Below are 11,412 nucleotides of genomic sequence, written 5' to 3'. Positions count from 1 at the left end.
AAGCTACTTGAGCTTATGCGAAAGCATAAGCTCTACGCGAACCTGAAGAAGTGTATCTTCGGGGCGAGCGAGATGCCCGTCCTCGGATGTCTCGTAGGGAAGAATGGTGTCCGCCCTGACCCAGAAAAGGTCAGAGTGATTAACGAATGGCCAACGCCTTCAAGTGTCAAGGAACTGAGGCAGTTTCTTGGCTTGGCCACGTACTTGTGCAAGTACGTGGAGGACTATGCGGGCAAGATCCGCCCGCTGTCACAGCTTCTTAAGAAAGAAGCTGTGTGGAATTGGACACCCGATTGCCAAAAGGCATTCGATGCAGTCAAGCGGGGCTTGACTGAGGCGCCGATCTTGGCAGTGGCTGACCAAGATCGCCCATTTCACGTAGTGCGTGACGCATCCGATTTCGCGATCGGATGCGCGTTGATGCAGCACGATCACGAGGGCCGTGATCGTGTCGTCTACTACCAATCGCGTCAGCTGAGCGCAACTATCCGGTGCATGACAAGGAACTCCTTGCCATGAAGTACGCACTCGCAAAGTTCCGAGTGTATTTGCTTGGGAGTAGACCATTTGTGGTCTACACCGACCATGCTTCACTGCGCACTGCAGTGAAGGCACCACACATATCACAAAGAATGGCGAGATGGCTCTCATTCTTTGCGGAGTATAACTTCCGGGTCGAATACAAACCCGGAAGATTGAATGTGGTGGCCGACGCGTTATCACGTCGGCCGGACTACGCGGAAGCTGTTGACGTCAATGCAATTGACGTCATGCGATCGAGCAAACCCACATCGTCCCTGTTGGATGATGTGAAGGCTGCGTACGCGCACGACGCGGACGCGAAGCTCTTGCTGGCCTATGGCACAGCGCCTTCTGACAAGTCCCGTCAGAAGCTGCCCAAGCATCTTCGAGCGCGTGCACACCGCTTTCGTGTGCACGACGACTACTGCTTTACAATGCTGTCGACGACAACGCGGATCGCGTTGTCGTGCCGAATGACCATGACCTGCGACTCAGGATCATGTACGAATATCATGATGCTCCGACTGTGGGATATCTCGGACGTGAGAAGACATACGTCCTTCTCACGCGCGACTTCTACTGGCACCACCAGTATAAGTGGGTGCGGAAGTACATCCGTGCTTGCGAGGTGTGCCAACGCGTAAAGCCTGCGCCATTCGCACAGGCTCCTTTACAATCACTACCGACTCCGTCGGAGTGTTGGAAGTCCATGTCTTTGGACTTCATTTTTGGTCTTCCCCCGGACAGCGGAGGGAATACCGGTGTTGTGGTCTTCGTCGACAGCTTCAGCAAGATGGTGCATCTTGCTGCAGTGCCGGCAGAAGTGACCGCGAAGCAGACGGCCCGTCTGTTCGTCGACATGGTGTTCAAACACCATGGCATGCCGACCGACATCGTGTCGGACAGGGACCCGCGCTTCACAGCGCACCTGTGGCAAGAAGTGTTTACACTTCTTGGGAGCCAGCTTTCAATGTCGACTGCGGATCATCCGCAGACGGACGGTCAAACCGAGCGCGTGAATCGCGTGCTCGTCGATATGTTGAAGAGCTACGCTCGCTCGTTCCAATACTGGAGCGAGTGCTTATCGATGGCAGAGTTTGTCATCAATAACTCAGTGCATGCCTCGACCGGGCATACACCGTTCTACGTGAATGCCATGCGGCATCCACGTCTACCGAGTTTACTCGGAGTGGTGGCTCCCACTTTAAGTGGGGGAGGATCTACGACTGCAATACAGCAACCGCAGAAAACCGCTGACACTAGCACAGTGTCAGCTGCAACAATGAACAAACCACATGAGTCTGCGCAGAGCGCAGACTCCTCCACCACCAAGGACAACGACCACGGGTCTGCGCAGGGCGCAGACACCGCAAAGAACCACGTAGAGGCCGGGCCTCTAGCGGAGAACGAGCTGAATGACTTCAGCTCGGATGCAATCAATTTCATCACCAAAGACAAACCGTAATTTGGTTTGTCCAAGACACAATAGCAGCTTCTGTTGATCAACAGAGGCTGAACGCAGACAATGCGGGCAGAGGCAACACAAATGAATTCAAAGTTAGTTCATTAGTTTTGTTAGCTACACAAAACCTGCCCAGACATGCAGTTTCGGATTTCGGAGCAAGCAAGCTTGCTCCGCGCTTCATCGGGCCGTTCACTGTGTTGGCACGGCACGGCAACGCTTACACGCTAGACATACCGTCTAGCATGCGCCTCCATCCGACCTTTTACGTCGGACGGCTGAAGCCATACCTGCAGCACGAGCCATCTAGCTCGGCTGACCCGAAGCCTCGGCAGAAGCGGAGGACTTGGCCTCGGCGACGAGCAGCCTCTCCTCCAGCGCGCGGACGCGCTGGAGCAACCCCTTCATCTGGGTCCCCAGCTCGACCTGGATATTCGAGGCGGTCTGCGAGACCGCCGCGACCTGGGCCTTCTGGTTCGCCAGCTCCTGTTTCAGGGCGGCGAACTCAGCGCCCTGAAGACGCTGCACGGCGGTCACCCGGTCGTGGAGAGGCGCATACTGATCAGCCCGGGGCTGATCATACCCGGGGCGTGTTCCCACCCCCGCCACTGCCGATCCGTGACGCCCGCGGCTCAACCCGCTGGATTGTTGAGCGGATTGTTGACCATAGTATCCCGAAAACGAACCCTCAAGGGGCTCGTTTTCGTATTCGTTGGAGAGGATTTCCTCCCCATCGAGATACATGGGAGCCGCGGAACGTCTTGCTGGAGGACGTTCCGGAAATGGTGAGGGCGTACGAAGAGCAGTACGCACTGGCGCAGCGGAAGTAACACGAGCGCTGCGATCATCGCTAGCGCCCGAACCCTCACGTGCTAAGAACTTAGCACGGAGCTCTTTGAGACTCTCGGGCACACGGAACGACGTGTTTCCGTTCAGGTCGCGGTCGCTCAAGCGGACCGCGCCTGGGAAGCACTTCGTGCACTGAAAGCCCTCGGGCACAGCGCACGGCACATTTGCCTCCTCAGCAGCAACATGAAGTTGCTCCAACTTTCCACGCTTCGAGTACGTCTCGAAGCGATCACGCGCTTGCTTAATCCGATCACGGTAAGCACTCGGCCTCTTGTTGAAGTTTTCAACAAAGGCGTTCCAACTTTGACAAAGTGCCTGCCATTCGGGCACTTTGCTGCGAGAAGAGGTCTTCTTGCTTTGAAACCATCGGAGCTCATGAAAGAGTCCGATGTAGTAATCGCGCCTTTGATGCGTTTCCGCATCAAAGTGCAGCTCGGCGTCATCTTTGATGGCGCTGTATACGTACAGCGGCACCTCATTCGGAGGTACCGAGTTCCCATACCGGTCCGCGATCTCGGACGCGGACGGCATCCATGGATCGCGCGCTGCGCCTGCAGCGCGCGGAGAGCCTTGAGCTTTGACATCACGCGCTGCAGCAGCAGCGCGCGGAGTACTGAGAGCCCCAGCTGAAGCGAGTGGGGTATCACTCTCAGTACGCGAACGCTTCGAACTCGAAGCGTCCGATTCGTCCCCTTCACGCGGGCGAACGTTCTTGGCATGAGGGTCGAGCGATTCGCTCGACACTGAGTCTTTACGCTTTGAGGGCGAGTCCTCCTCGCCCTCCATATCTTCATCGTCGTCGTCGAAGTCGACGACGTCGCCGTACTTCGCCTTCTGGCGTTCGAAGTAGTCGTCGATGGAGAGATGACTCCCACCGACTTCGAGGTCTTCTTCGGAGGCGCGCTCATCGTTGAATGAGCGCGGATTTCTTCTCCAAACGCGGCGAATTGACGAATGGTCAATTCCGAAGATTGACGTGCGGAGACCCCGCGCGTCTAACCTTGAGGGGGGGTGTAACGGGGTTACGCGTACAAGTGGCTGCAAGCCACTTGTGAATTTAACAGATAGGTTATGTGTTAAATGTTTTGGATACTTCCTCACCTTGGTGTAAGATACACCAATGGATACATTGAAGTGGGCCACCACAATTAGTGGTCCACACATACCCAAAGATCCTATTGGTAGAAAGCAGCATCTTTCTACCAATTAGAGTCATGCATATTAGCGGGGCTCTGACAGCCAGCCGCTGTCAACCCTTTCATAGATGATAAACAGTTTTTAGCAGATTTTAGAGGAAGATCAATTTACAAACAATACAGTTCTCATTTTACCTAATCTAAGTCACTTGGAGTCTTATCTTACTCAACTTATATGTGTGTATTCAAATATAATTAACCTAAGTAATTACTAAGTACTTACGCTTCCTCATACGCGTTGCGCAACGTGTAAGCTAAAGTAGTGAGTCAAGTTAGACCCACTACAGCTGCTTCTCCAATGACTGTTGACAGTCGTTGGAGGGCTTCCCACTCTGGGTCAGACAGGTGGGGGCAATCAGCGCGTGCAACATGCGTTGCAGGCGTGTTGGAGCTCTGCATGGGCACCGCCGTGCTCATGTGGTTCTCGGCTCCGCGTTCGTACACCGCGTACGAACCTCAAGCAGTCGGTCGTTGGACGGACTACAAAGTGCTACCAGGTGTAGTGGGTCTAACTTGACTCACTACTTTTGCTTACACGTTGCGCAACGTGTATGAGGAAGCGTAAGTACTTAGTAATTACTTAGGTTAATTATATTTGAATACACACATATAAGTTGAGTAAGATAAGACTCCAAGTGACTTATATTAGGTAAAATGAGAACTGTATTGTTTGTAAATTGATCTTCCTCTAAAATCTGCTAAAAACTGTTTATCATCTATAAAAGGGTTGACAGCGGCTGGCTGTCAGAGCCCCGCTAATATGCATGTCTCTGATTGGTAGAAAGATGCTGCTTTCTACCAATAGGATCTTTGGGTGTGTGTGGACCACTAATTGTGGTGGCCCACTTCAATGTATCCATTGGTGTGTCTTACACCAAAGTGAGGAAGTATCTAAAACTTTTAACAGATATCCTATCTGTTAAATTCACAAGTGGCTTGTAGCCACTTGTACGTGTAACCCCATTACACACTTCAACGACAAACACTCTTCGGGCCCAACGCGACAATCTGGTCGACGGTGACACCGGTCCTCCTCTGGTGTATTTGAAATCAGCACATATTCATGGGAATTACATCCTCGGTGCAAGACACCACAGCGGCCATTTGGGCAGCAGGCGCTTACCAAGTTAAGGCCGTCGCCAGCGCTTGGGCAGCCCAGCCAGCTAAACCGATTCAAGGCGAGCACCTGGATATATGCCTTCGAATAATGCAAACCATTACGGTCGACCGCAAGATCCGACAATTGGATATGTGGCTAGTACGCTACCACATCAGTACACCTGCCGCAGTCACAGTGAACGGAGCGTGGATGATATACCGCATCCAAGACGACAGCTCCTGGAGCCTTCACGCAGCAGCAAGCCTGCATTTTAGCCCGCGAGGGCACCGCCTGGATAATGCGAAGTAGATAATGCTACAGGCTTTGAGAGCCATAGAGGCACGAGTCAACCCCGCCCAAGTTCTCCTGCGAGTGGACAGCATCGAAGCGGCAATGCCGCTCCTGGTATCAACACGCCGACCCAAAAATGCTCCCGAGCAGACCCGTCCAATGCCCTCTACGATCAAGCCCTCTGCAAGTTCTTCGCCGTCCAATGGGGCATGCCGCAGCTGTCCGCAATGGAAGCGACGGCCAAGGCTACCACGTCAACAACGTATGAGTTTCACTCAGCTGGGAACACCCCGACGCCAAGCCCAATGAGGACCTATCTCGAGCGGAAAGCCCAGCACCTGCAGCATACGGGCAGGGCCCGTGAAGTACCAAAACCCACTCGAAAGGCGGATTCTATTCAAGACCGCCTAATTGCATATCAGGCTTCTATAGGATAAAAAAGCAAGATAGTGTTGTCAAAAAGTAAGAGTCCGCATGAAAAGGCAAGAATGCTTTAGGAGAGGTCGCATTCGATTACTTTACCCAAGCTTACGCCAACTTTACGCACTGCGCACAAACTTATATATCGGCGGAAGTATGAAAATCGTTTCTTCCGGATGCAGAAGGATCTATGGAGAAGAGTCCTATGGGAGCCTTCTGCTCCTCCCCCGCTTGCCGCTGTTGCCTTGCCTGCCGGGGTCGCGGAGGCTGCTCGCGCGGCGGCGAGCAGTCGAAGTTCGCAAGTGCATGAGCCAAATGTACTACCCAGAAACGTAATTCACTACGCACAAACTTGTATATGGGGCGGAAGTATGCAAAACAGTTTATAAAAACGATCTATGGCGCGATCTTGTGTCCGCCTGTTTGGCAGAGCCACTGCGCAACCAAGAAGCAATATCGCCGACTAGCAAAGCTGATACAGTGAATGGCTCCACTTGACCCTGAACAAGGTTGCTCCTTGTAGTGGTGCCTCGCACCAGGTATATTGCGTTCTTTGCAGAACGAATTAGTTTGGATGTTGCTAGAAATGCTGGACTAGCCTAGTGTACATGAGTAGTTTCGACTTTTGTAGCTGGAGGGGTCACTGTAGTCGTCGCAGGTCGTTCTCGTCGCCACTGCACGCATCGCAGGTGGCGCCAGCACTTGCGATCTCCAAAACAGTACTAACGCAAGGTGTGAGTTGGCTACACGAACACTTAAACCATTACATGTACACTGCAGACAAGCACAGACGAGAACGCCTGAATTCATATGAAGAGATAGTACAAAGCGCCGCAGTTAATCGACTCCTGAGACGGCCCAATATGTGCATGCATGTCTTGCGAGGCGCGCTTGCAGAATGTAATTCCACCTCCTCCATAAATGGACCCTGTAAATTATTTGTACGTGTAGCCGCTACAGCATCGGAGACGTTCATCCTTTGCGGAGTACATGCAGTACTTGACTACAAATGTGTGCCATGTACTGCATGAATATGTTGATGGCAAAATCAACTCCAAGATAATTTCAACAATTCTTGCACACTTCACAAGCGCAATTCTCAAACCAGCAAATTGTGCTGCATGATCCTCAAGAACTCCGCCTTTACATTCGATGGTTTTCGTTTTTTGCGAATACGTGTGCTTTGGCAGGCTTCATTCTTCAGCGTCTCCTAGAACGCTGGACTGATCTCGGAGAGGCAATCTGCCAGCGGAGTCCAATGCGTGCACATGTACCGTAAGTATCGGACAATTGCACTTCCCTCTGAAGATGTTGAATAGTTGTGAGAGGGCTATACACAACTATTTTTATGGTATGAGCGCTGCGGGGCTGGGGATTACCGGAAGCAAGCAACGTCGAGCATCGAGCCAACAGGAAGAGCAAGAAGGTAGGAGTCAAGCACAAGACTCACTCTAGTCTGTATTGATGGGTTTACTCACTTTTTTGTTTTGTTGCCAGCATGTAGACTCGAAGATCGACCACCGACGCGTTCGCCGCTGCGGTTGGCGGCTTACATGGCACAGTCCTTGTGCGACGTCGACGAGGTGGTCGAGGTCGAGGTCTGCGTGGTGGAGCCAGTCGTGTCGTCGTCGCCACTGTTGGAGGAGATCTCCTCGTCCGAGGAAGCGTCCACATCTGAGGCGGCCTCGCCCTGAGTCGCGTCGTTCTGCGTGGTCGTGTCATCTTCCGTGGAAGTGGCGTCGGCCGACGTAGTCGTGGTCAAGGTGGAAGTCGAGTCACCAGCTGACGTGGACGCAGCGGTGGTCGTGGTCGCGGTCGTGGCGTCCGAGGCAGAGCTATCCGCGCCGACGGCAGTGATGGTGGCCGAGTCGCTGCCATCGAAGGAGGCGGTGGTGTTGGCAAACTCGGCCGAGATTAGGTCCTTGAGGGCCCCCTCCTGCGTGAATAGGCCGAAGTACGCCTCCACCGTTTCGTTGGCCTCCAGCGTGGCCAGCTTCCACGGCTCGTCGAAGGCCGAGAAGTAAAAGTACATGAGATCTTTCTCTGCCGCCAGCGTGTAGAAGTCGAAGAAGTACTTGGCAGCGTTGGCGGCCGTGGCCGGACTGGCATCAGCGTCCGTGCCGTTTGAGGCCCAGCCCGTCTCGCCCACGATCACCTCCTTGCTGTAAGTGCTGGCGGTCTCCACAAGCGCCGAGAAGCGCTGGTAAAAGTGGTCTGCGGCGGCGTCAATGCTGACTTGCTCCCAGAAGGGGAAATAGTTCGCAGAAACGTAGTCAACCGCCTCGATCATCTCCGGGTGGGCAGAATACGTGTCTCCGATGTCAGCGATAGTCAGCGGGATGCTGCTTGCGCCCGAGTTGGCTTGACACAGCTCGCGGATTGCCTCCAGGTTCGAAATCGCAACGGCGGCCGTCACGTCACCGCGGTACACGGCCTCGCTGCCAACGTGGATGCCGACAATGTTATCAGCCGTCACAACGCCGGTCCCCAGCAGCGTCTCGAACGCAGCTTTCTCCGCCTCGAAACTGGAGGTGGACGAGTCCACCCACATGCCGAGCTCGATCTTGAGACCGGCCTCGATGGCCGCGGGCACCACGGCGGTGGCCTGATCGCAGTCCGTCAGCGAATACAGGCGGATGGTGTCGGTCACGCCCTTGAGCGTGGTCAACTCGGTGGCAATCTGCGAGGCGGGCTTGCACTTGACATCGGCGGTGGCCCAGTCCGGGCCGGCGCGGATGTTGTAGTTGATGCCCGTGCACTTGAAGCTGCCGGCGTCGACCAGGCCAAAGGCTGCGGCGGTCATGGCCAGAGCGGAGGTCGTACGGAGCACGTTCACCATGGTGGAGCTTGGATGTCGCTGTGGGGGCTATGGGGCGGGGATACTCGTATCGCGGAGATAGGAGTTTGGAGAATGATCAACAGTCCGCGCCGCGTTCCTGCGGAGGCGGCCTCGGCAGCGTGGGCTCATGTGCAGACGAAGCCAGGTCCAGCATCTCTGCAGGGCAACGCAAGTGCCATCTGGATCGCGTGTCAAGGTTACAACTGGACGCTCCGCTTGGATATTTTTCGGCAGCTGAAGTGCCGGCCGAGTAGCGAAAACTTGTCAGCAGTCGAGCCGCAGCGTCAGAGCCCGAGCGGCTGGGATTTGCGCACATTTGGTGAGTGGAATGACCGCCAGATTCGGCGCCCTACGCAGCAGTAGCGCTGGAACCATCGCGTCAGTGTTCGAAGGCAATCGCCATCAAGCGGGGTTCACTCCATACGAGGTCGACACTACGCCGGTGCAGCATGCAGACTATCTTCAACTCGCGGGGGGTATGTGCTCGCACTGCGATCCTCGTCGCATGCGGTAGTTTTTCCGTTCGCTCGATCGAGGACACGAGAGAGCTTTCGTTGCTGCTGTCGTGCTGCCGGAAGGCACGAAAGGCACGAAAGACACTCGGCGTCGCCCTTCGAGCCGACGACCAGCGCGTGCCGAAGGCAGCCACGTCCAGATACAGCTGGCCGCTAGTGAAAATGGCCACGTGCTACATGTACCATGAGTGCCAGCTCCAAGGTGGACACGGCGTTACTCTATGTTTGTGGCACGCCAAAAAGCTCTGCGCCGATCTCTATGTGGACCGAGTTGCTCCCTTGCGCTGCAGAGAGAAGATAGCTGAAGAAAACATCGTTCATTTGCAACGCATGCGTGGACTTGGACTGTCGGGGACGTGAAACATAAAAACTGTGTAACACGCTGGGTCTCGACGATGGAGCAACGGCGGCAGCCTACAAACTACGGTAAGCTTCTTCTAGATCATGGCACAGTCCTTGTTGTCGGCGGCTGGAGCTCTGGCGATCGAGTTGCTGCTTTCGCTTTCGACGGAGGCGGCCTCGCTCGCTTCTACCACGAGCGTCGCCCCGTCGGGAGATGCATCGCTGGACGAAGTGTCGCTGGCGCCACTCGCCGACTCGGACGTCACGGTGGCCTCGTCAGTCTTGATTTCGCCAGCAGCGGACTCGAATGCGATTTCATCGGCTGTAGACGCTGAGGCGTCCGTCGCGTTGCTACTGGTCGTGTTAGCAACAGCGACGGCTTCCTTTTCAGTCGACCGGTTCCAGACGCCTTGGCAGCCTCGGATGCGAACTCCTCGTCTCCAGGCGTGGAGGCGTCCGTTGCATTGCGGCTGCTAGTGCTATTGATGCTAGCGCCAGCTTCCGCTTCGGTTGACTTTGTTTCAGACACCCCCGCGGTCTCGTTATCTAGCTGCAGTACCTCGATGGTCGACTTCATTTTGCCATCCTCGTGGAACAAACCGAAGTAAGCCTCTACCGTGTTGGCCCCCTTCCAGGGCTCGTCGAAGGCTGAGAAGTAGTAGTATGTGATCCCCTTCTCCTGCGCCTGCAGATAGAAGTCGTGAGAGTACCTGGCTGAATTTTCCGGGGTGGCCTCGCTGGCCCTAGCGTCCGAGCCGTTGGTAGCCCACCCGGTCTCGCCGATCACCACACTCTTGTTTCCGTCGCGTGTGGTGGTCAGGTCCACGAGCCGCTCGTAAATCGACAGGAAGTACGAGGCCGCTTGAGTTGGCACAATGCGGTCCCAGAAAGGGAACAGATTGGCGGACACATAGTCGACCTCGTCGATGAGCTGCGGATACGCCAAGTACGTGTTGCCGACATCGGTGATCGAGAGAGGAACGTTGACTGCACCACCAATGTCGGTGCACATTTGGCGGATTGTGCTCAGATGGCTCACCGCGGTGTCGTAGTCAACGTCCCCGCGGTAAATCGCCTCGCTGCCGACGTGGATTCCCACGATGTTGTCCGGTGTGACCACACCAGTGCTGACTCAGCCACGCTACTCAGCACTGCTGAGTAGCGTGGCAAAGGCCTCCTTTTCAGCCGCGAAGCTTGAATCGTACGAATCCACCCACAGACCCAGCTCGAGCTGAAAACCTGCTGCAATTGCTCCGGGCACAACTGCAGTGGCCTGGTCGCAGTCGGTCAGCGAGTACAGCCGCAGCACGTTCGTGTATTTCTTCAGGATCTCGAGCTCGTTGGCAATCTGTGAGGCTGGCTTGCACTTGTCTTGTGGAGCCGCCCAATCTGCGCCGGCGCGAATGTTGTAGTTGATGCCGGGGCAGTTGAAGGCCACCCCTTCCGCGGAGCTGGCTGCGACGGCAACAAGCGCTGCGACGGCGAGGATTGAGGACGTCCCGGTGACGTGAACCATTGCGTGCTTGTGTTTGGGGAGTGAGACGAATGGAGCGAGTTAGCGAATGAGTTCGCGTTTGCAGCCAGACCGGCGCAATGGAGCTCGACCACTGGGAGGAGCAGCGTGGTCTCCATTGGCTCTCGTGAAGCTGAGCTCTATGGCGGATTGGTGTCCGTGCGGTGTTCGAGGATACTCTTTGTTGCCTACGGCGTCGTCTCGAGAGGTCTTTTGGCACAGTTTGTGATGGATTTCTGTCACGGTCCATCCATTAGTCACGGACGACGAGAATAAAACCAGGACGTCATTTTGGTGTTAGTGCGCAGGGACAAGATGCAGTTTCACGTGTACATGTATTGGAAGGGCAAGGATGCAGTGGACG

At 55.1% G+C, this 11,412-nt stretch overlaps 2 protein-coding genes across 2 annotated transcripts; both read right to left on the bottom strand.

Moving 5' to 3' along the window:
• Nucleotides 1–7,388: 7,388 nt before the first annotated feature.
• On the bottom strand, nucleotides 7,389–8,678 carry IUM83_05302 (putative glycosyl hydrolase family 17 protein; the record flags this gene model as incomplete). The annotated part of the gene is made up of 1 exon (XM_067929433.1): nucleotides 7,389–8,678. The coding sequence occupies one exon, from the start codon at nucleotides 8,676–8,678 to the stop codon at nucleotides 7,389–7,391; it is 1,290 nt and encodes a 429-aa protein (XP_067799590.1).
• Nucleotides 8,679–9,630: 952 nt separating this feature from the next.
• IUM83_05301 (putative glycosyl hydrolase family 17 protein) lies at nucleotides 9,631–11,051 on the bottom strand (the record flags this gene model as incomplete). The annotated part of the gene is made up of 3 exons (XM_067929432.1): nucleotides 9,631–9,866; nucleotides 9,932–10,662; nucleotides 10,741–11,051. The coding sequence occupies 3 exons, from the start codon at nucleotides 11,049–11,051 to the stop codon at nucleotides 9,631–9,633; spliced, it is 1,278 nt and encodes a 425-aa protein (XP_067799605.1).
• Between the last annotated feature and the right edge of the window lie 361 nt (nucleotides 11,052–11,412).

This window comes from Phytophthora cinnamomi (assembly GCF_018691715.1).
Source record: "Phytophthora cinnamomi strain GKB4 chromosome Unknown Contig4, whole genome shotgun sequence".
In the NCBI taxonomy this organism is placed as follows: Eukaryota; Oomycota; class Peronosporomycetes; order Peronosporales; family Peronosporaceae; genus Phytophthora; species Phytophthora cinnamomi.
The sequence above is the reverse complement of the archived record's forward strand: the minus strand, read 5'-3'. Positions and strand labels throughout refer to the sequence as shown.